General features: G+C 31.0%; 1 protein-coding gene across 1 annotated transcript in view; it reads right to left on the reverse strand.

Annotated features, from left to right (window-relative positions):
- The window catches only part of LOC131852680 (zinc finger protein 70), an 84,325-nt gene extending 58,667 nt beyond the window's left edge, over positions 1–25,658 (reverse strand). Inside the window, exon 1 of the mRNA XM_059203393.1 lies at positions 25,364–25,658. Coding sequence (XP_059059376.1) covers positions 25,364–25,499 — 136 coding nt within the window. The 5' untranslated portion in view covers positions 25,500–25,658. The remainder of the gene's footprint in view (positions 1–25,363) is intronic.
- Positions 25,659–27,348: the final 1,690 nt, after the last annotated feature.

Below are 27,348 nucleotides of genomic sequence, written 5' to 3' on the forward strand. Positions count from 1 at the left end.
AAAATATATATGTCTTCATATCGTATAGAAATGGATGTGTTTATATATGTAGGTATAACATTCTGAGCTGTAACTGTACACATGTTTGTTTTTTATTTTATCCATTCAAAAGTAGTGAATGGTGTTTGTCATTCGTGTCATGTTACATCAGAATTAGCTGCTAACTCAACATGACAAACAATTAATAAGCCCTTGCTCAAACTTTTAATTTGTTGGAGTGGGAAGCCAGAATAATAATAAATTTAGACGATCAAATCCAGTCGGGACAATTCTGTACTGTTTTAACTTACATTTAACATGTATTTATTATCAATATATTTCGCTCTATTTGTATAATATCTTTTTAAATTATAGCCTATGGGTTATCCTGATATATAAGCTATGTTACTGTGAAGTTTTATCAAAATCCGGTCACTAGTTTTTGCGTGAAAGATTAATAATTACCCATAAATCCATCTATACATCCATACTCACAAACTTTGGCGTTCATAATATTAGTTTAAGATATATTATCATGTTTTGAGGTTATTTTAATGTAATGAGTTTCTGTAAAAAAAAGACAAGCTTGTACTTTAACAAATTGTGTAGCTATATTTATACAATTTACAATATTAACATTATCATCATGACAATTCTTTCTTAATAAGACAATTTGGCCTTTCGTTACCACGGTATACTTTTAAGTTTAACTTTTTTTGTTCTGATGTATTTGTGTTTTATTCTCTAGAAACGTAAAATAAAGCGGTGATAAAATGGAGCGGTGATACACTGTATTCTTACCTCTTCATTTGGAGACATATGTGCGATAGTGTTATTTAGTAATAATTTAGCATTTATTGGACATACCAGAAATTTGCTATATTAAAAGTTAGTCATTTCGAGAAAATAATTTAGGTGACAATTGCAATGGCATTATTTCAACATCATATTTTTCTTGTATTCTAACCGTTCATTCCTTCCCTTTAAGATATACTGGTGATGAAACGGAATAGTGACGCATCGTATTCTTACTGCGCCACCACACGATACCAATATTGGTGTCTACTAGTAAATTATTCAGCACATTAGTGGTCATGACAGCAATTTGTCCAATTGAAAGTTTGTGATGTCAAGGAATTGGCTCGTCTTGATTTACTCGCCTCCTGCCCTCGTGTGTTAGGGCATTACAATCACTTTCACAACACGTCAAGTGTCATTGATCCATTACTGTGAAGTGTTGCTCAATTCATTCTGATCTATAAGTACCTTTTAGGGTTTTGTAGTCGAATAGAAAATGATTTAAGTTCAATTTAGTAGGTTTTATTTATATAAAAAAATATAAAATATTGAGAGCTACCATATTTTTCCTTCTTTTAGCTGCAGAACACCGATCTTTACTCATAAAGGCAATATTGTAAATGAGAATTGAGTCAAATATAAAACCATGTTTCTGTTGTTAAGTATCGTGAACAAAAGTGAAAGAAAAATATTTAAAAGTAAATATAAACAAGTATATTATAATAATAATTACTATGTAATAGTTTATATTAAATGTTAACATAAGATACTAAATACAAACCTGCGTAATGCTAATTAGTTTACAAGTGGATTAAAAGATTAATTTTATCATTATGAAGACATACCCGTAATCACTGCAAAAATTGTTGATAATTTAATTATAATTATAGTATTTTAATATCTTTTGTTTTGGGTTTTGTTTTGTATGCATAATAAGACAGCACCAATCCCATGGTACTAAGTTTACAGTGTTATATTTGCATAATTATTGCTATTAAATTTTTAAATACAATCTTTTTTAATTAGTTGTATACTAAGTGAAAACTACTATACAATAAAACAAAAATCTTTTATCTACGCCTAAAGTCAGCTTATTGATTACAAGTTTCTTTTTAATGGATGATAATGAAATGGTGCATCGTACCTAAACTTTTCCCCCGATTACAAGTCATTGAAGAATGATACCGATTATACACCTGAGAAATTTAAGCTTTGTGATTTTATATTATTTCTTGAAAAGAAAATCAGTAACATACCTCATATGAAACAATTCCCTCTGAATTAGAGCGGACATCTCAAAACAGGATAAGGTCGATAAGAGCGAGGCAAGGACAATCAGTGCGCGTGAGAGGAAGTGACCGATTCGGTGGCGCCTGCGCATCGTGTTGAAAGTGTCAAGAGTGGTCGGCAAATCCGGTTACTTTAGCTATATATTTAGTTGTTAATTTGATATGTAATATAGTCTGTATATCTTTTGAGGAATTCAGATTATATATACAGATCAGGTTAAAAAAGGAAATTAATCTAATAAACTGCGCATAATATACGTGATTTTTTATACGTAGAGTTTAAAAAATATTTAATAAGTAGTCTTTGTTATTATTAAAGAAATTGATAATATGTTTAATGATCACATCGTATCGGGAATATCATGAGGCAAATGGGTTACTCTGATTATACGAAATAAACTGCAACAACTAAATATTACATATAAAGTTTGAAAATTCATTTAAAAATAAATGTTTTTTTATTTGTTGTTAAATTTGTTAGTTATAAATATATGTTTAATGATTACTGTAGAATGAATTAGTCCAAGTATTATTATTATTATCGGTCAGAATCAAACCTTCAGAGTATAAATCGGGGTAGTAGACCACTAGATCATATGCCACTCTCCAGCTTTCTATCTGCATCATCAATACCATAAATAATATTGATACTTCATAGGCTTAGTGAGTATGACGTCAGTATAGATATATTGGATGACTTATAAATCCATACATAAATGTGTTTTTGTATATTTTGGGTAAAATTCCAATGTATACCTAACGATAAATCAGCTAAAGGCTTTTGATAGTTTCTTAAAGGTCGACAATGCACACCTGACACCACTTGTGTACCAGGCGTCTATAGGCTACGGTAACGGTGTATCATCAGATGGACCATATCGTAGTATAAAAAAAGGACTTCACGTCATATTATAAACCGATTGTAATCATGAGTTGCGGAGAATTCCGGAGTCTAAAGATGTATATTCTGAATTGATTGACGTGTCACATCTATCAACTAAAATATAGCTGTAAGTTATATTTTAGTTTTAAACAAGCTGCTAAGCGAACATCCTAATGATGTCTATTCAAATCATAATATTCTATTATTCTTTGATGGTTTCAAAAGCCTGTAAATCTACGTAAAATATTGTTACTATTCACAGACCTGGGCGAGCGGAGTCACAGCTAGCATATGTTATGTAAGGTCGACCTGTATGAGTTCCTCTCTGAAAACCAAGCTAACCACGTAACTAATTATAGATGAATTTACCACGATGGGTTACTTGACTTCATGCCATTGGTGCTCCGCCAGCATGAGGCAGATTGAGTAGACGGATCCATTATCTTCCATTAAAAAATCTACTTAATAATAGTTACAAATTATAATTAACTGTGATGCTGCTATATTGAGCGGACTAATCTCTTAAAATAGTAAATATAGTAACAATTTAATTTCTATTTCTGTCGGTACCATCAAGGCTGTTTAGTGAGTCAGTGGCAGGATATAAAAGAGTTAAAAACAAAGCGAGCCGAATGGCGCCATCTCGAGGAATCAATGACCGTCGTCCGGGCGCGGGCTCCTACTAAATTGTCGCTGACAACTCCAATTGTACCATAGCTTCCTGTCTTGTGTATCGGGACAAGTTATAAGAGTGAGATACGAAAAAATAACGGAGGTAAGATGCGAAAGAAGGTACAAGATATGTTTAATTTTTCCATGTACTTGGCCTCGATGATGTAGCGGTAAGGTTATTCTATGTAGGTACTTGGCCGCTATGACCTAGCGGTTTAGTTTTCAACTTTACTTTAGATAGTTGCGAGTTCGATTCCTCGCACGGTGTAAACATTTGTATACATAAGTATGTTTGTTTGTATCGGTCTGGTTGTATTCAATATATATTATGTATCAGTTGTATCTAGCTTTCTGTCTTGTATATCGGGACATAACACTAAAGGAGGTAAGATGTGAAATAAGGTACAAAATATGTCAGTTTTTCTTACTAGATTGTTGTTTGCGCTGTGTTAATTGTCCAAGGTTATTTATTATTTATTTATTTATTTATTTTTAGTCTCTTTAATCATGACTTCTCCATGTATATATACATAAATAATGTAATTACAAAAAAATCTATTTAAATATTCCTCTATATATTTGTCTAGTATCCATAACACAGGCTCTACTTAGCAGCTTTAATTACATTCCTAATTATTGTAAGTTTTTTATAAGTTACATTGTAGTAATCGTTTGTGTCAAAATCATCAGGAAAATATAAACGTCTAACACGTACTAAAATCAGTGGCTATATCAAAGCAATGACAAGGAGCGCCCTAGTACACCTCTCAGATTACCTCCTGTATGCCAATTCGTAATAATTTTTATTATAATTCACTTTGACCATCACTCATCATAGGGTCGTGTATAGACGCTTTAAGACGGCGCCATTCTTCCGTGCTGGCACCCTGCTCAAATGACAAATGTCCGGCGCACCCAACTCCACTGAATTGCATGCAATGGAGTGGATTCGATTACAGTTAACTTTATTACAGCTCTTGATCAGTTGATGAGCTTCAATATTTTTTTATTTCACAATCATGATCAGTTATGTCTTCATGGAATTACTGAGACAACTTTATTATCATACTAACTGTGAACTACGGCTTTTGCCGTATTGGTTTAAAATTATTCTGTATCCGCTAGCTGTCTCGCGGCTTTGTTTGGTTTTTTGTGACCAAAGATAGCCCATGACAATCTATTTAACAGAGTCGATCTGACATTGCATCTCTGCGTTATCTACTATATATACGGAGACTGTTTTGAAGAATTGTTCTAGTTAATACCAGCTGCTGAATTTCACCATCGCACTACCCGCTAGAAACTCAAGTTCATCTGGATGAATGATGACCTTTCATCGTGCGTTTTTACAGAAGCTTTTTGCCATGCACAATCACATTATGGAATCTCTTTACGCAATAGTATTTCTGAACCAATACGGTATTCAAAACTTCAAAAAAAGAGCTTATTCCTTCTTAAATGACCGGCGGCTTGCAATTCCGCTAGTGTTGCAGGTGCTCATGGGCGGTGGTACTTACTTGCAATCAGGTGAGCAAGGTCACAATTGGTCTTCTATGCTATAAAAAAATTAACTTTACGTCAAATTTCATTACCATCCGTTCAGCCATTTAATCGTAAGAAGGTATGAAACACAAAGACAGACAGAAACATTTTCGCAATGTTAGTATGGAAGTTAATATAGAATGTAATCTATCTATATACAAAGTTTCATATGAATCCGTCCAGCTGTTTAAACATGATTGAGTAACAAACATCAAACATCTTTACAAGCACTCTCATTTCTAGTATCGCATATTGCATATAATTTGTACCTCTATCGCATGATTAAAAATGTCAGTTTTAGTAAAATCATATGAAAGTAATATATATATGTCTTCATCTTGTTCCACAAAATATGGATTTCAATGGTATTAAGTTTAGCATGGGAACCAAGATACCATGTGGAGGAGCAACATTAAATTTTGCGTGTTTTAAAATAAGGAACTATATTAAATCGGTTTATAATTGATAAACATATAGCGTAACATAAACACAAACTACTACGTCCTATTTATAAAAAACATATACTTGAAATTTTGAAAAACTTCCGCGTTGCCTTTTCGGAATACTAACATGTCGTGCCTCATAAACTTCAAATTACAGGATATACGCACTGTCCAATCTTACTCAACAATCGAAACCTCAACAATAAAAACCCAGCTGTTTGGTGGCAGAAATAGGTGGAGGTACTCACGCAGACTATATTACAAAATCTTTCTTTCTAACATACAGTTGTATTAAAAATGAGCTGTCGTCTTTGGCAGTTAGTTTAAAAATATTTATTTACCTACAAAAAAGGCGACAAATTAGTATATTAGTTTAATATACAAAAACTATTATTGTCAATCATATATTTAATAAACAATCTAGCGATTCAAGTGCATTAAATTTGAACACGGCTAGTTTTAATCAACAGAAAGTATTTGTATTTTAGGTAAATGATATAACAATCTGGAGTGGAGAAAATTTATTGTCTCTAATATTAATGCAATATTGAACAGCCTAGCATAACTTAAATGAAAACATTATTCTGTTTTTGTTTGAAATAATAACAGATTGTTAAGAGGCATAGCAAACCGAAGATATTTAAAGATGTTTTTATTCTAGAAATCAATAATGATCTTAAATAAAGATAGTGTCCTATTACTATTGTATATTTTAAGGATAATTTTTAATGCAGTATTGAATTTCAAAGAAATCTATTAATTGTTTAAAAAGTGTTTTAATTTGCAAAAAGCCTTGTTATCATATTATTTCGTTTTGTTCGTTAAATAAAATCAATGAGTAAGTATATAGTTACAAAATTCCATAACTTTGCATTTCCTTAAATGTAAAATATAATGATTATTATTTAAGAAAATTTATCCTTAAAATGAACTCAATTTGTATGATATAATACAAATAGAAAGTGGTTGTTGTTAGTTTTAGTCTATATACGTACAAAATGCCATAATTAATAAATTTTCCTAATGTAACAAACAATGATTATTAAAATTATTTGTGTTAAATTATCCTTAATGTGTTTTTGAATTTATATTATATGATAAAATCCGTAAAATAGAAAGAGCTTAATTTATACAAGTTCAGTTAGATCGAGCGATTAAAACAAATGCATATGTTATTATTTTACCATTTTAAAATAAGTATTCTTTTTAATACTTATTTTAAAATGGTAGTACGTACGTAGTTTTCAGTACGTTAATTCATTTTGAAAACACAAATTTCAAGTTTAGTTATCTGCGTCATCCGTCACTATCTACTCTCAAACTGGTTCTTAAAAAATCAATACGATTAATGACTCTTCCGATAGTACTTAATAGGACTATTTTTAGATGATTTGTCAATAAGCAATCCCTCAGATAAGCGACGTACCACCAGCGGAGTATCCTGTTATCAATATGAAAAGATGCCGTGTTACTTCAATTAGATACACTTGTCACAAGACAATAAGGCATTTAGTTCATCAATGGGGCCGAGCACCCATTCATTTGAATTATTATTACCGAATGATGTACTTCAAATCATTCGATAGGAGATGAAAGAACAAAGAACTGTGGAGTAGCGATAATTTATTTTGTTGAGAAATATCAATGAAGTTTATAAGTACTAAGAATTATCTTTACTTAACGTATACAAATATTTGTACAATAATTATAATTTAGTTTTAATGGAAATCGGTAACTACTGTTTCTTTTAATACATAAACAACATTATGCCATCTAAATGAGTATATATTTATCACATATTTCTGTCATATCACAGATACGCCTTTAGTTACTGGGGGGAGAACCTTAGTATTCAGGAATGGCAACGTATAAGACAAGGCGTGATCAGTGATAGCTTTTAATTGTGAATGTTTGATCGCTATTATAAGGTATATGTTTAAGATTTTTATTATTATTTATACTATATGTATATACCTAGTCTTATTAGTATTATTATTAGCTTTCAGATCTATTAAATAAGCCAAATTACAAATATTCATACATGAATATCCGAATATCATTATTATAATATTTACAAAAATGATACACGTTTATTTGATTTCAAATTATATTATCGCAATAAAATGCAAGCTGCATTCGACTCTATTAATTTCATTTCCTAATCAAAGTGTCGCGTTACCGCACGCCTGGGTGGTCATTCTACACAGTAGGCCTTATAGATCTCAGATTCTCTGATCCACATCAGACTCAGACTAAACGACGAATCGACGATATTCAACAACTATTTCTCTTTAACGGCTCAACTAATTAAGATGAAAATTAACATACACTTAGCACATTGAATGTTATGCGTAGAGAGTTGCGAGTATAAGATATTGTCTATTGTTTAATAAATATATTCACAAATAAATATAGTGTCACAAATTCACAATATAATGACAGTTATCCTAAATAAGGTAGTCAGAGGCCTAATCTACTGTAAATGTTGTAGTGAATGTAAAATTTAACATGCTCATATTTCGTTTGTCATTTGAATCCAACACGCCAGAGGACGAGCCTACCGCAGTCTATCTAACAAATTTTTGTTCGATAAATCCTTCTCCAGAAAATCGTTTAAAAATATAAATTGTCAGAGAAGGTTTTCTTTTAGTAGGCGAGAATTGTACTCAAAACTGGCACACAAGCTTTCTTATTGTAGTCCAAATCTGTACTCAAGACCTCTTAGTAATTAAAGGGAATAAACTACGCCACGACGATCTCTAGTCAAATGAAATGAATGAATTAGTATTTGGAAAATTATATAGGTAAACACGACAAAAGGGACTTGTCGATTGATTTTAAATAGGACAAGCGTGATGCGCCAGAATCTCGTATGCAAAAACTTTACAACTGTATTATATATATAAAAAAACGTAATATCAATGTTATGAATTCACTAATGTCGTACAAAGATTATTTAATTAAATTAAACATTTTATTAAAGGTGATGTGAGGAGAATATCTTGCCTAAATATAGTCGGCATGTCAAAGAGTAGGTCTAAATACAAATAAGCTTTGAAACAATACTGAGTATTCTGTTATCAAGTTGGTGACACGCAGTCTACGATGGACTCCTTATCAACTATACAAACAGTAAATTCATTATGAAGAAATAAAGAGCATTTTTATTCGCATACCATGTGGCTAGTGGATAGGGTCAGGCCAGGTCACAGCTTCCTGACTTCAGATTATTAACTGGATATATTTACGTTACTTTACGATAACAAAGTTGCATTTAATTAAACTGAACTTGGATGGTTTCTGGGAATTTAATCATTGTGTTATCGATTATTTATTGCGCATTTTGGTTTACAAATATCGATTAGAATAATAATAATAATAAGGCAAGGACAATTCACACAGCGCCAACTATTTTCAAGGTAAGAGCTTGGGTTAGGTGTACCAGATCACTGATATAAATACTTATAATATGATAATATAAATACATAATGATAATATCCCTGCTGGACAATTCTATATTGCTATCTAGTCCCAAGCTGCGCAGAGCTTGTGTATTGGATGTTAATATTTTTTTTGTAAATAAATACATAATGTAAATAGTAAACACCCAGACCAATACAAACAATCGTACTATAAATGAATATAATACATATACATGAATATAAATGTATAGATTATGCGAGGAATCGAACCCATGTGATGGTAAACGGTTACCGTAACTTATGGACACCTGAAACACTAGAAGTATCACGTGCGCGTTGCTGACTCTTAAGAAACCTTAACATACCCTCCTTGAATAAATCCCATGCTGTAGTCTCTCGAGAAAACCTTGGCAGGTAGGTCATTCCATAATCTAAGTGGAAGCTCCTCTGAAATCTCACTGTCAAATACCACTTAGGTTTCAGCGTATGGGGACGAATTCCCTGTCGATGGCGAGCGGTGCGATGGTAAAAGGTAGCCGTAGGCATCATGTCAAACAATTCATCAGAACACAGACCGTTGTATATTCGATAGAACATACAAAGTGATGTGACATATCACTTCAAGCTAAGTGGTTCGATACCGCTTGAGTGACGATCCTTATAATGAATAAGTATTAAATAGATTATTTTATTTCAACCGGTATGGTTGAAATAAAATAATATATACATATACTGAAATCAACAATATGTTGTACTTACCTGTTTCAATAACGTTCCTCATACCATACATAGTGTTTAAATGTTAGTTAATTTTTAAAATATTTATTTACTATTTTAGGTCACGTATGCCAGGTATAATAATTGATTTTATATACAATTATCCTGGAATTATCATAATGTGTTCCTTTTACGTATTATGATATACAAAATACAAATGGACATCTGCTTTCCGTTATAATGAGCTTTTTGTTTTTGTAATCGCTCATTTTAAGTATTGTATAATTAGTAATATAATATATATGAAATTAATGATGCATTTGGTGGTTTTAATGACGTATGTATATTTTTAGTTCAGGCAGAACCAATCGCTAGGATATTCAGTATTTATGTTGTGTTTGAAATTGTGAAGGACATGAGTTACTCTTTAATTGCAATAAATTAACCTTTTTCCCTACCGTACAGTTACATTACCTATACAGATTCAATTTAGAAGAACTGGCAAGAAACTCACTTGAATTTCTTTCCTTTAAAGCTAGTTGATTTACATTATTTACTTATATAGTTGTCTATGTGTCATATAATGAATGGTAGAACAAAAATATGATTCTTCTAAAATGCTTATATTAGGTTTATTTGAATAAAGATTATTTCTATTGTTACCATCGGTGGTCTATAGACTTAGCACACCACCTTACTTCAGATGGTCGTATCTTCAAAGTTCGTAGGTCCTTTCATAGTGCAGACATCTGTATTAATGAGATGACATACAAACTTATTTTGGTATATCGACTAGATTTGAACTCTAAGTAGTAATGCACTAGAGCTTAACGGTTTCAATTGTGGCATAGATGCTCGTAGTACAATTAAAAATTTTGGCCTACGTCTAATCAAATGTAAGTCAGTGCCTATTTACTGTCCGTAGCAATTCCCACGGCTTCACGACTCCTACGCTTGCGTGTTAGTCACTCTGTTTGTCATCTGCTACTATAATTGATCCTGAGATGTATGTATGAATTAAATCGTGGCTACATGTATTCGTGTGAATATTTGAATTCGCAATAGTAACGTCCTTGGATGAATCACATCTTATGCATATGGTTTAGTAGCGATCCACTACGAATGGATTATTTTTATAATATTAAGGAATCAACTATACATATTTGCTTATTGACATCACTCAATCATCACTATTTTTGTAGTACTTTTATTGTATGGAGGCACCACGTATGCTTTTACCTACGGGCTAGCATATTATATGTCACGATTTAATACAATATGACAGCCAGTAAGTAAAAGCAGTTGTGGACTTCTGGGTTATTTTTATTGTACTATTAATTAATATAAGAAAATCACTTAATTGTAGCATTTTTAATATTCTTAACCAATAGCACGGATGTACACTAATAATGACAATATGAGGTGATATGTGTACTATATGTACATATGTCACCTCATATTGTCTTTATTAGTTGCATTTAATGTATATAGAAATGTTATGGAAGAAATTAACGAAAAGATATTAAAAATGAATAGGAATTTTCATTTAATATAGGCACATATATAAGTAAACATTCTTAGAAAACTGACTGCTATAAAAATAAGTTTAGATGCTTTTCTTGTCAGTTCTTAATTAATCTTTCTACTTAATTGGATGGTAGAGAAAAAATAATATAAAAATCTTGACGTTCATAAGCAGTTAAAATGTCCTAGATGAATAGATTGTATTTTGAATAGTTTTGGAAAACCAAGCAGATGAATATAGCGATATCTGCTCTATACTGGAGATATATGTATATAGCGTTACTAGTATGTTTAGAACTTATTGTGTTATATTACTGGGAAATTAGCAGATAGGGAATGAATGCACAATTAATTGTGATATAGTCACTTAAGAGTTACCGCTTTGGTATGTTTTATAAAAAAAATTGGCTACAACCAAATTTTTCAATTTATGATATTTTACAATATTAGTCTCACATTCATTTCCATGTTTGTCCACTCTCGAATAAATATTTCGTTTGGAAAATAGTTTTTTTTTTACTTTTTTTTACACCTGTTTAGAAAATTCTTTACTTCGGAAGTATTATAAATACATGTTTATCAGGGATCAGGAATATAAATATGTATGTATAATAATATTCTCTGTGCCCATTTGTAATCACAACTGTATCTTGCTTTGTAGTATTCAGCCATCGAAAATTAGGATTTCTTCAAATAGCAAGCAAGCTATTATTAGTATTTTCTATTCTAAAAATACATTCGAGCAAATATTCCTTTCATTTAAGCTATTAAATAAAGCATAATTTTTATATTTAAATTTGATGTGGTAGTTAATGTATTTTTCTTTAATATATATGTTCATTATTATGCCAATAAAAGTAAATAAAACGTGATAAGATCCCGTGATTTTTCTTATTTTACGTATATAAAGCATACTAGTAAAGTAATACAAGTAAAAACTCCCCGTTTGCATTGAGTTTGCGTCCATTTGAGGACGAGCCAACAATTAAATTGTACAATCCACTGGCCACTGATTGTCGTGCGAACAACGGAACGGGTTAAGAGGTGTTAATTGTGCGAGATTGAATGTTTTCTTAGGGCAGAATATTTCAATTGGTCGCAATTGTCCGTCTACATGGTTTTTATATGAGGGAAACTGTTATCCTCTTTTGTATAAACTTATTTTATCTAAAAGAATAACAAAATCTAATTATAAAAGAAATAGAATAGTTTTATTTATTTTATTTTTAATTAAATAAATTGTATTAAAATTTATTGTGGTCTTTTTGGGACATTCTTATTATTGGTGCTACATAACATTCTTACTATTTCTGCTACTGTACCAATAAATATCAGAAGTTTTACATATTTTATATACTGAAAACTGTTATTATTATCTAGAGTTTTATAAGTTTAATATTTAAAAGACAATTTACTTTTTTATTTTTGCAAAAATATATATATATATATAATGACCTTTGCGCCTGTTATAGACGATCCATGGCGTAATGGCCCGTGAACAGCTCTTTTCGTGGCTGTATAAACCGATACGGAAGCGGCATGGCCTACCACAGGCTCTACAAGAGATATTATTGGCAGTAGTCGGTACTGAGCCGCCTAGATGGCGCTTCCGTCTATTGTCAGCAAGTCTTTGATGCCAGGCATTATCGCAAACTTTTCGAACCTTCATTACGTCAATCTGTTCTATTGGTTGCGAGCTACCAAAATATAATAACACAATTATATATAACAACTATATATATTTAGTAATAGTAACACAAAACCCATTAATTGCTATACGCAAATAAATATATAAATAACAAGATGCCGCCCATCAAAATATTAAATTTTAATATGTATAAAGCTAGCAATATTGCTGTAATAATAAGAATAGAAGAAAACGACATAAATTAACACATCTCAAGTATGAGCGTCAAAATAATAAAATCACATCTGTAACTAATGCCCGTGGGACTGATTGAGAAGCTCGTCATATTAAGGTCAAAGTCATTACTGGTATAGTGTTACTATTTGCAGTTTATTTGATACTAGCTGTATTCTGCGGCATTCAGTGCATGGAATATACCATGATATTCATTGTTAACATTGCTTTCTATACGTAAATATTTTTTTTTAAATCAGTTAAGTATTTTTTGAGTTTGACTATTACAAACGAACGAACAAAAATACTAAAAAATATCAAGTGTTTTCTTATTATAATATTAGTATTTGTTTTTAATATCTTCAATAAAAATATAGTAATATTAAAAATAAGTTAATTTGAAAAATCCAATTTCATTCTAAACTATTGAAGATAGAAAGCTTAAAAAGCTCAAAGTATGCAAAATAAATATAAAATATTGGAATGTTAAAATGAGAAATATACATATACCTACCTGTGTAAAATAAAAAATCTGACAATGAATAAAGATTACATTATCTCAAATTCTAATTAATAAATTCACTTATTTTTGAAACTGATTTTTTTTTTACCAATGTTTACATAATAAACGAACACACGACAAACGACAAGGCATTTTATACGCAAATTTAATATTTGCGTCCGTAACAAAATCATGTACATGCTAGATTTCTTCATCAATCTTTCTAATAGGTACTAAATTTCCGATCCAAATTAAATTGGTCCATCAATGAATAGTTCTAATCAATTCCGTAACTCATCGTGAGTCATTCAGCAATTTATTGGACAGATCTGCGCCGGCGCATGCGTTTGATGCAAACCGCCTATTTGGCCATGTAATTTGTCCGCAGGAAGATTCTAATAGGGTTAAGATTTAAAGCTTTCGGGTCAAGGAAATGGTGAATTATTCAAGTAGATTTTCTGGTACTCCTCCGTAACTGTACTCGTGTAATATTAACGAAATCACGGGATATTACCACGTTTTATATTTTAGTCGCTTTCATTGAGTTCACGATATTTCAGAAGAGTTACATCAATAGCCCTTGATTTAGTGATCTGATGAAGCCTAGCCGTCTATTCATCTAGCATAGCTTCGCCGGACAAAAAGACGGATTGTTGTAAAAATGAATAAGAAAAGAAACCAAAACCTTACTGGTAATATGCATCTGTGTTTATCTATATTCTACTACTGAATGAAGTGATCTTCAAAACCAGTATCGTCATTAGTAACTTTATTCAAGTAGGTATATGGTACTTAATTTATTATTTCTGAACAATACGTAAATATTCTTCATCCTATAAAATAACTGTAATTCGTTATGATATCTCAACATCTCAAAAAACTTAAATAAAGATATTGTTTCAAAAACTTTTTAATTTACAACCTCTCTACTTGTTACTGATATTAATACTTTACTGTATAATTCAGTTCATAAAGTTCAATTTCTTGTAAAATCCGTGAACTCTAAAAACTCAACGCAATCAAGTAATCATCATCTAGCCCGACCGCAGCTTCAAAGGGCCCATTAATAATGAATTTGGGCAGTAAATCGCCTTTATACGGCGAAGGGATTTGGCGAGTTCCGCCACGTGTGGGCCATTAGCCTAATGGGACCCTATCTTTACGCCAACAATTAGTTGCCCAAATTTTAAGATTTACATTATGTATGTCACTGATTGAATTGGGAAACGAAGATTTTGCTTTTAAACTGGTTTAAGATAATTTAAAACTGTTGTTGTGATCACTTTTAACCTGTAGTATATCTAAACTGCTAAATATATAGTCCAACTATTTTACGTAGTATAAAACAAGTGAGCTGTCTGTACGCTTAGACCTTCCAAATTACGCAACGGATTTAAATGTAGTTTTCACCAATAGATAGAGTGATTCGAGAGGAAAATTTATATGTGTAAAACATGCATATTATGGTACAGAAAAGTCGACAAATTCAAATAGTTGTGATGCACTCGTACCTACTAAGCCGAGACGGGTCGTTAGTTAGCTAACTATACTAGTTAGCTAGCTAAACTAACTAGCTACAACATTAGAATCGGCCTAACCCTATCCAAATATATAACAATTACTGAAATGTATGACTAGGACTTATATTGCATTCGCAAGTATTTAGGATAATAAAATATAAGGTAAGTTAAAATCAATTTATACCCAATGTAAGAATATTCGTTTAAATACATCTCAAAATTGAGTCACACGAAAATGCAAATGAAAATAGACATTAGTAGGTATGTGAAGTAAAAGATGCAAATAAACATATTCCAATTAATTATAATTAAACAAACAACTATAATTGTCGGCAATTACAGTAGCAGTTGCAAAAATAACAATTACTAATTGTTAAATAACAAATTACACATCGTTGTAAAAGTCATACAGTCGTTTATGACGAGGAAGCCTTTGTAATAGTCATCTGCTTCAGTCGCACCTATTTCAGCCTGTAAGCGGCTTACTTCTTTTGCGGTTTTTATTGTAGAACAAGATATGTAAGTTATGACAACGCGTGAGTGGATGACGGGCGTAAACGATGATGTTATTTCAGTAGTCCTATAGACGGTTACCACTTACCATCAAGGAGGCCATCAGCGTGTTTGCCATTCCAATCAAATCAAAATATCTTTATACATATAGGTATATTACAGACTCTTATGATATGTCAAATCTACCGTCAGTTTGGAGTGCTTTCGAGCTAAGAAGAACTGACAAGAAACTCAGCTCTTGTTTTTTTTATGATTAAAATAATACAGTTCAATTTTAAATACAAATTTAGGAGAATAGAGTGACCGCCAGCATCTGCTATTGCAATATTGTCAAATGGAAATAGTTTAATCAGTGATCGTAACCCGAACAGACCAGTCCCCACAAACAGCATCCGTTCACGAGATCTGATGAAATATAAGAAAAAGCTACAGCAGATAGTAGGTTAATAAAGTAAAATTGACGTACTAAAAATTTATCCATTGCGTTAATCCGCAAATATATAAATAGCAATGCGTTATATCAACATGTGTTTGCGGCAAAACGACAAGATGAAAATCGCACGTCCTTGGCAGCATCCGACATCCGCTTCTCACAAGCGAACGCATTAAACGAGTAACATTGCGCAATAAAAATTAAAAGACACCGTGACTTCTCTTTTTATGTAATTGGGAAGTCAAATATGCTGATGACCCACCTGATGGTAAATAGTAACCGTCGCGTATATGAACAGCCGATAGATAAACAGAAATAGCACGTTTGCAATTGTTGTAGGGTTCACAATCTTTTTTAATATAAAATATAGCCCATATTATTAGTCGCTAAGTTGTTTTGGTATTGGTGTAAGAAATTTATATTTTAATCTAAAATCTGAATTGTAAAGAGAGTGTGAAAGTGTATACTTAGAGTTTATTCATTATAAATAAATATCAAATCTATACTCATTGTAAGCTAAGATAGTCTTTTGAGTTCATATTTATTTTAAGTGATTTAAAAATTATTTTTTACAAAATATATAAAAAATATAAAATCTCGTTACATTGGTGACATGTTAGTAATTATACCTTTCTTATCATATCATCTTTCACACAGTCCATCCATCTCTTTTTCGTCTCCATCTTTATAAAACTATAATGCACAGACATGTTTTTGTTAATTTTTTTACCAGGTATATATATTATTGCATATTCATAATAGTGAAATCCGGTTATATTTGGCAACAAAATAAATCGGTTAGTCCAATAATCGTGGTGAAGCATGTCCTCGTAATCCATTTACCGGTGATGCCTAGTTGCCGTACGGGCAAATTGGATTTCCATCCGGAATGATGGATCGCTGCGTTTCATGTGCCTGTAGAAATCAGTGGGCCGAATGTTACTAGCACCCTAGCACCTTTTTTTTAGGTATTTAGTAGCAGATATATATAAAAGAAGTTATTTCTTACTATTTCATGCAAATAATCACAAAAAAACTACATATATGACGACCGATTAATGAATTCAATTCTAATCTTCTTCTCCTTATGAATTAAAAAAAATATCAATTGTAGATCAGTTTGTTTCCTATTAAAGACCTCCTTTGTGTAACATTTCCGTTGAAGAACCATAGTTTTCTATAGATTTCTTTTTCTATTTAAGTTGTTCTCTCTAGTGGCATCCCATCATTGCCTTGCCTTTATCCTATTATTTGGGGTAGAAGCAGTATGTCATCCTCTTCCACAGATCTCTACCGTTCGTCATATCTGAGCATTCAGCTCCTTTTATTCATATCATCACAATCATCACAAATCAACATACAATCCATCCGTTTTCTTTTTGTTCGTCCTCTCCTATTCATCCATCTCTCTCTCTAGTGATATATATAGCAATATATTACTAGTTCTATATATTTATTTATCGTTGTTGTCATACTATACTCGATTGTTTATATTTTTCGTTATTGTTGAATTTTTGTTAATAAAAAGAACTAACTTTTCTAGTAATAGTAATACTAATTTACAAACAATATTTTTAATGGAATTAACATCTTATGCAATAATATCTGTTTTTTATACATTATTTTGGAAAAACAGAATAGAATCTATACGCAATCTCATTAAAATCAATGTCCCTCCACGTCGCAGCGCGTACAAAAATAATGGCAAACTCAATAATAGCCGTTCGATCAGGCAAATCCGATTACGACCGGGATCAGATGTCTGAGCTATGTACGAGAAATTATTAGCAATCCGGATTATTATGTTCGATATTAATTGTTTTTCTATCTACAATATCATGTTATCATGAGATTTTCATTTGATAGATTCTTCGAGAGCCATAGTAGATTTTTTTAATTGCTAGTTTTCAATGATTTATATAGAATTTTGAACAGATTATAGTTTCTATAGCTTTATATTCCAAACATTTTTATTATATCTCAATTACGTAATTCACATGGTCTCATCTAGTCCCAAGCTGAGTTGGGATTAGATGAGACCGCCTAGAGTTTGTATTATGGGTACTAGGCAACATAGATACATTTTTTTGTAAATAAAATCGTATTCGTAAATACAAATGTTTGTAATTGTTTGTGTGAGGAATAGAATCCGCGTCCATCGGCAGGTAGTGTACTAAACCGCTAGACATCTATGAGGTTGTCAAGTTCGTTATCTTTTGTTTTAATGCATACCATACTATTTTTTGTTTAAGTAGTATAATCTTGGAGAAAAACTGTAAAAATGGAGAATGGAGATAAAGTTTTCACAGAATATGTTGTTAGATATGTGTCAACATAGAAAATATTAATTTTGTGAAATTTTCCACAAATTTATTATTAAATTGATTAATAAAAAAAATTTATGGCGAATATTTAACAGTAAATTGAAAATTTACTATTAAATATAAATATAATAGTACTTAACGTAATAATGTACAATAATAAAACAATTTATTAACCCCAGTTTTATTATTGAAATAAATATTTTTAGATATTTATTACATTTTAAATCTAAATTATTTAGTTTATTACTTGATTTGCTTTCATATCGCGTACCAAGATTACGGCATTGCAATATTTTTTGGTTTAGTAAGTATGTATGCATATCATATGGAGTACAATTAATTAATAAATAAGGGATTGATGAGGAATTGACGTATAAGATAAGAGGTGTGATAAAAAAATACCTATTTCTTACAATACCACAACATCATGATATATTTTTATAGTATATTTTATAGTAATAAGTCAATTTTGGTTTTAATTCCACTTCAAAAAATTATCACGGCAAAGTACCTAATATCTTATAGTTGGGTAAGAAAGACCTCAATTCTTACCCGACTATAAGATATTAGGTATGATAAAAAAATACCTATTTCTTACAATATCAGAATATAGTGATATATTCTTATCAGTTATTTAATAGCAATAATTTAATTTTGATTTTAATTCGATTTCAAAAAATAATTTTAGTAATTTTTTTCTTCTTTTTTTACCCGACTACGGTGAAGCAAAATGGAGGTAGTTCTATTCCATATATATGTTTGTATGTATTCTATAGACTTTATTTACAATTAATAGAAATACTTAAATATATACATAATATACATTGAAAACACAGAGATCAAACTCATGAAAATAAATTAGCATCACGCGAGACATCGAACTTGCGACCATAGGAAGTAAGGCGATGTGCTACTACCACTAGACTACCGAGACAGAGACCAGTTGATATGAACAGTGAATGTAAATTCAATTCAGCTTGCTGTAATCCACGGCTAAAACATTGTAAGTTGAAATAACGTTTTTACACTTGAGTTTTCAAGAGGGTAGGGGCACGTGCAGGGTCGCAGGGACCGAGGGCTGGTCGGATCTCGGTGGATTAGTGTTATGGTGTTATTGTCGCCCCATGGTGTTAGGGAGGTGTTGCCGCTTTTTGCCCTTTTCATGTTCACCAGAGGGTTAATTGGAGTTTCTGTTTAGAAATTTGTCTTGTTTAAGTGTGTTTAAATAAAAATTTCAAAAACCACCGACAATTTTTTTTTTCATACAGAAAACTGACTATTCTAAGCGATTTCTTCTGCTTATATTGTGATAATAGATAGCGTATGTCCATCCTCGTGATATAATCTATATTCAAATAAAATGTTATTATTATCGGTACCTACAGCCGTTTCGTCGCAAGCTAATAAACAGACAGAAACAACACACTTTCGATCATATTAATATGTATTATAATACGAATTTATAAATTATAATATTAATATGAATGAGTTGATAATCTTCAAACGCCTGACTGTTGTAAATTGTAACTAAGAACCGTCTCGATCACATTCGCTTTCAAACAATGAAAACCGTATAAGTGTTATTATGCGGTTATATATTACTAGCTGGCCCGGCAAACGTTGTTTTGCCTTAAAATAAAAAAAAAATTAGGGGTGGACTACCCCTAACATTTATGGGGATAAAAAATAGATGTTGGCCGATTCTCAGACCTACTTAATCTTACCCACAAAATTTCATGAGAATCGGTCAAGCCGTTTCGGAGGAGTATGGGAACGAAAACTGTGACACGAGAATTTTATATATAAGATGATCCATCTATTTATGTCTAAATAGATGGATCATCTTATATATAAAATTCTCGTATCACAGTTTTCGTATATATCATGTCTCAGAGAGACATAGATATATAGGTACGCAATAACAAGTTAATCTTCTAAGACCCCTATTTTTTGTCTGGGCTTCCAATTTTTCTATTGGAGCATCATATAAATTATTTATAGCAATCTAAATTGATTAAATATAAAATTACAGTCTCATTAAGTACCTATAGGATATTTAGATATTTTCTTATCTGCAGTAGGTAGTCTTTGTAATTTTAAAAATATCTTTATTGTGTTCAATTGCCATGTTTTGTAATATACATATAAATATAGCTCTATGCTCGTTTAGGTATGACACGTTTTATTTTTATTAAATGTTAGTTCTTGTTCGTGATTTTAGATGTGACAATTGTGAGTGCCAGTTTTACTTGTGTCTTATTGTAGTTTTCTTCTAATTGCCTCTTACTCATCTAATTGACTCTCTGTCATCTCATCTCCAAGACATCAGGAGATGAGATGACAGATGCGATCTTACTCTGTCATCATCATAAAGTCATGATAAAATATTCCAAAAACTCTGTAGGTAATCATCGAGGGTAGCTCTATATTGTATCGCCCGCAACTTGCTCTGCAAACTATGTTTTGATTTTAAGGGATAAATATGACAGTGAAAACACGGGGGCAGATCTAGGTATGCAAATTCTAGAGCTAAGTCTAGAATTTGCATAAAATGTAATCATATTGTTACTGTTCAAGTATGTATCAGGCTATAAAATATATAATGACAACCAAATAGGCGGCTGTCAGTTTTTTTGCTGTTTTAAAAAAATATAGTTACAATTAGTCGTCCGTTTCCTTCGATACTAGACTTAATACATTATATACTATATTACGTGCCACATAAAAACTATATTTAAAAATACTTAACAGAGTAATTAAATAACATTCAAATCTTTCGAATTCTAAATTTAAAAATTATGAATAAAAAAATCAAATGAATAAAAAAGTGTTAACGGCACGAAACTTTGAATTTGGAGTGCGGTTAAAAACGGTATTTCCGCAGGGCCGTATTTGAAATTGGAAATTAATATTTCAAATGCATTCCACACAGGCGTCGAAGATCCTTTGAAAATTGCAATGTAACGACTGTTGCCTGTTGGGTTCCTTTGACCAATCAGAATTAATATGATCTACACGGATCAGTCAGTGATCACGGAACAGTCAACAACAAAAGTTCATTGCAACTGGAATATTTTTCAATAGGTAATAAATAGTCACATTTGGATACTGTCCTACTTATAATGAAATGTGGTTAAATAAATAATCCTGAACAATTAACACAACGCCATCTAGTTCCACGGTAAGCAAAGATTGTATTATGGGTACTAGACAAGTATTATAAATACTTGGATGTTTTTTTTGTAAATACATTAATAAATTATAATATAGAAAACACCCAGACCGACACAAACAATCATACTCATGAATACAAATGTTTGTGCCGTGCGAGCAATCAAACCCGCAACCATCGGAATAAAGCAGGGTGCTAAAGCGCTAGACAAAGCCGTCTAATTACTTGTCGACTAAATTAATGTATGTGAGAAAAAAACAAAAATATTTTTTAATCTGTGTCAATGTCGATTAACAAAATTTGTACTTTGTCAAATGCAGTTGGCTTTATGAATATTACAAATAATATTATTAATAACTCGTATAATGTTGCAGCAGTTTAATATACATCTTAGTACTTCAAATCATCGTATTCTTGTAAACAACTAATGAATCATACATATTACATATATACCTATTTCTTCATCTCCTAAGTCACAAATGATATAATTAAAAAGTACTTACTTATATATTGTAATGATTTATTTAAAATTGGAATATGATTTACAAAACCGTTGTTTACGAGTTTTGATATTAGCAATTGTAATACTTATTGTTCTTGTAATAGCGTACATAATAACTTATTTACATATATTAAGATAATATTGACTGGACTCTATGAGCTAAATATTAGGTAGGTATATGAAATATTTTTGCCTACATTTTTACTTTGTAAAACGTTTAAATTTATATCTTATTATTTATATCTTACTATATAAACGCGAAAATTTGTGAATATCCATGAATAGATGTTTATTCATCTTTGACGCAAAAACTATTCAACGGATTATAATGAAACTTTACGATAATAAGGATATACATCAGAATAACTTATAAGTATATATTAATAATGTAAATTGGGCGAAATATTATAATAAATGTCAAGTAAACGTGATGAAGACGAATTTATAAATAGAGTTGTAACCCATATAGTGTAGCTAAGGGATTTTTTTTAATTGTAACAAATATAGTGCAGTTAGGGGTATTTTTATTTTATTTTAAGTTTAAATGTGGTTTTTTAATGTCTGATAACTGGAACAGAAATAGGCGTAAATCACCGTTTCTAAAAATCCCCTAGTAAAGACATTGTCAACTATTGATGACGTGATGACCGCAATACTGTAATGCCGATATTTCGCTGTATATATTTGAATTTAACTTATCCGAGGGGAAAGCCTACCATCATCTTGCAGATTAACTTAGTTTTTTTAGTAGATGATATCATCTACTAAAAAAAACCAAGTTAATCTGCAAGATGATGGTAGGCTTTCCCCATGATGATGCTCCCGTCCGCGCTAACGATTTACGCTGGAGTGGCACCAGTGGAGGATGATAAGATGAGCATGAGGTCAGGTCATTTAGTCCATTCTGCCAAATCGAGCAGGAATTTATTTGTGATAAATTCCTGGTTTTCAGAGGGAACTGCGTGGAGGTCAACCAGACATGGTACATTGCTAGCAATGGGATCATTAGTCCACATTTCTAAGAATCCCCTTCCCCCTTAGATTGGTTTGTTATCGGTGCTTCCGGTGATGGAAACACCGATAACAAACCAAGTGTTTGTTATCGGACCGTCATTTGTAAATATAAATTGACACACCGCTCAACCGATTTATAACCTTTAGGGATTAAGTCGGGGTAGTAAATTCAGCCCTGACAGGCCCAAAGTTAATAATAATTTTATATATAAATTACAATAAGTTAATAATCGTTTCTATCAAATAATTCATTTCCACTAGAATTGAGGGCTAATAATGGGTTTCAACAGAGGCCAGTCGGCAATCATCCGCCGAGGGGTCGCAGGGTGACAATTAAGTTTCCTTTGACAGTCATATTGATTACGTGACCTATTACCAAGGGGGATGATCTTATTTAAATTTAATTTGCAATAACTTGTAGAGTCATTTTTGTTAACTACTAAACCGTCAATATCTTGAAATTTTAGTTTTAATTTACAATTGTTTGATATCATCATCATTACATAGTATAAAACTAAGTCGCTGTCTGTCCCTATTTATTCTTAAATCTTTAAAAGTACGCAACGGATTTTGATTTTTTTTTTAATAGATTGAGTTATTCAATCGAAAGGTTTAAATGTATGTACATGTACACCCATGCGAAGCCGGGGGGAGAAGCTAGTATAATGTGAAAGACAGTTTTTTTAAAGTTTAGTTTTGAAGACATGGCGTCCAACCCCGTCTTACGACCCAAGATTAACTTGGAGAAAAAATATTTCAAGGATAGTGATGTAACCTCTCTGGAAAATGCAATAAGATCTCTTGGAATCTTGGTGGGAGTATGTACGAATTATGAAACGTAAAATTGATCTGCAGGTAATAATGTTTCGGATATATAATAATAATAATAGAATATCCCTGGATTATTCACATAAAGACATTTAGTATCAATGTAAGTAGAGGTAGTTTTATGGTAGGTACAAATACTGTACAACTGATACAAATACCTACTTAGTTTTTTTTGGAAATACATGTGTACATAATATACATAGAAAACACACAGACCGATACTAACAATTTTATTTATGAATACAAATGTTTATATCTACCGTGCGAGGAATTGTACCCGCGACCATCAGAAGTAAAACGGTGTGCTAAACCGACAGACCTTCTCGGCTGATCTCATATAGTGTTGACAATGATGTAAATTGCCATCCAGTGATTAAGATAAAAAATATAACTCTGCTTGATATTTATAAACTTTTGTCATAATTTGATGACAAATTAGTATTTTTTTTATATTAAGTAATTTATAATATTATTCCGAAGAACAAAATTAATTAATGAAATTTGGTATTCATTATTGTTTGTTGAGAAAAAAAAGGTTTAAAACAGATAGCACCGCTTAAGAATGTATGTATGAAAATTTCAGCTGAACATTATGTCTGACCAACTTCTGAATAAATTCAGGACAAAATGTAGCCTGGACATAATTTAGAAAATACGATCGTTAATATAATATACAATGGTAACTTAATAAAAATGTGTGTAACTTTGTAAACGTGTGTTTTTAATTGTATAATACTTTATACAGATGTGTATAATATATCTATAGGTAAGTAGATACATTTCAATAAATAAAAACTTTCAAATTATCAATTAATTAATTACATAAGTAATTAAAAGGTATTATTTTTATCAAAATTAATAATGAAATACTTTGTATAATCATTTAATAAATATTTTTGTTTAACTACATTATGGATTTCATTTGCATAGGTTTAAAGTTAATCTGTTTGTGAACTGCAATCTGACTTTTTCCGCATTAATAATAAAGATTTTACAAAGAATTATATAATTTATTTATATTTAAATAAAGAAAAAGTATAGGTACTTAGGCGTATGTGGAAATGATTATTAAGAAAAATAATTTTCTTCCGTAAGATAAAAAGAAAAACTTCTACGTATACCTACTCATAAAATTAAAAAATATTTTATGGTAGGTATATTTAGAAAATATCTATAAAAAATAATACAGTCCTAAAAACAATAATAGTAACAAATATATAGGTAAATGATCTATAAAATACTGTTAGTCAATAAAACTGAGTTGACAAATTTGTACTTTAGAAATATCAAATAATAGGTATTGTTATAGAAGCAAAAATAAGATGCATAAAGTTTTCATCTTTTCTCAACCCAATTAAAAACAAACAAACTTTTTTTTACAGGATCAGTACCCGCGCCAAAATCTGTTAAAAAAAACTAACATACCTTTAGGCGTGACAACTCTGAAGGCGCTGTTGGAGACGGGCCGTGGCGACCCTTCCCTGATACCACCAGGTGAGCCGCTGCCACTCCGTACCATAGAAAAGTCTAGCGGCATCGGGGGCATTGCACTAACTTCCATTTTCAAAAATTAAAAAGTTACGTCCGCATAACCAAGCTCACTGTTCAAATTAAAAAGGAAACTTTTTAAAAACAAAATCGAATGTCAAATGGAATGCCGTTTGAATCGCGATTTGTCGCGAGGCGTGCGACCCGCGCGGGTATCGAGTATATATTAAGGCAGGCACACACTCTGGCCGCGTTCACTCGCTTTCTGGTCGCTAAAGCCGAAAATCTTGTGAATCTCCATACTGATTTGAACCTTATTGGTGTGGGCGTGGTGCTGGAGGCTCCGCCTCGGCGTGCCCAGCGCCGCCATGTGCCTCTCGAGTGACAATCACTTTGTATAGGTAACACAATAATATGGTTCGTGATGGATTTTATCGCGCCACCGATGCATTTGCTCGTGACAGTTTTTTTTTAATAAATTTTCGGTACTTTGCGTGGAGTTTTATTTGGAATGCTATTTTATAGGGAATATTATATATGAGTACTTAAATATTTTACTAATTTGATTATGTTGTGCAATTATACTTATATTTAGTTAGTGTCTAAATGTAATAGATATGTGTTATTGTTTAAAATATATACATTTTTAAACAACTGATTATAAATAAATATTGCATCTTCTGAATTACACTATTTTTAATTGGAGTTTCGTTAAGTATTATGTATTATAAAAAAAATAATTATAATATTCGTCATATTAATATTCTCATGTTCATAAATTAGGTCGACCGTTTTTTTTTGTTTATTGACGGCCTCGGTGATATAGTGGTTTAGCCTATCACTTTTCTTCCGATGGTGGTGGGTTCTTCGCAACAATTTTTCTCTTAAATACAAATATTTGTATTTAAGAATAAAATAGTTTTTGTATATATGTATTGTCTGGGTGTTTTCTAGGTATATTATATATGCATTTATAATACTTAGGTGTAAGTATATTAATATATTAATAAATAACAGAAAAGTGGTTTTGAAATAATCAACTAAATTTGGAATAATGTTGGTCCTAGTAGGTATAAAATGTTCCTGATTACTGATGTCATAAGTTAAAACTAAAGTATTTTTAGCCATGTAAGTTTCTACTATAACCTGGTTTCTACTGTTTACTATATTTGTATCTTCTATTAATTTAACAATATATATACATAGGTACATTAGTATGTGCATTCATTCTTAAATTCGCCAGATGGCGTTATTAACAAATCCTAAAACGAGTTTCAATTCTGAGGTATTGAAATTATGAGGATGAAATCAAGTCTATGAAATTCACGAACCATTCATTTATAAGATGAAGGCGAGACACGGCCAACAGTATTGGAATAGTTAAAAAAAAATATATTGAATGGCTCATATGGTAGGTATATGTTTTTTTTTTAATTTTATATCGATCTACTTTAAAAATAAATCATAAATGAGCGACCGTGCCTAGTCTATAATAAGCATAGTTTATTCTGAAATTAAAAGTAAAAAGATTTACCTACGATGTTTTCATACAAAAATAAATATTTATTAATACTTAATTAATTGTTATCTTAAGTTTACATTCAATGTATTTATATTGTAATATTATACAGTGATATTCATAGAAATAATTAATTATTGATAATAACATATTAATAAATAATATTATATTTATTTATACTCTCTTTACGGACCAGTGCCGGATTAAGCAAGCGTAGGGCCTTAACAAATTCTTTCAAATAATCTATACTTAGTTGAGTTTTAGTTCTAAAGTTGTTTTTTTAACTAAACACGCATAATTATTATTATACTGAGTTTTGTTTTTTGTACACAAACTAATAAAAATATTTCAAAGATAAAACAAAACTCTTTGTTAATATTTCTTTAATGTTTTATGTTTTCTC

Source organism: Achroia grisella, unplaced genomic scaffold (genome assembly GCF_030625045.1).
Source record: "Achroia grisella isolate CSIRO2021 unplaced genomic scaffold, CSIRO_AGI_Agris_v1 utg856, whole genome shotgun sequence".
Taxonomy (NCBI): domain Eukaryota; kingdom Metazoa; phylum Arthropoda; class Insecta; order Lepidoptera; family Pyralidae; genus Achroia; species Achroia grisella.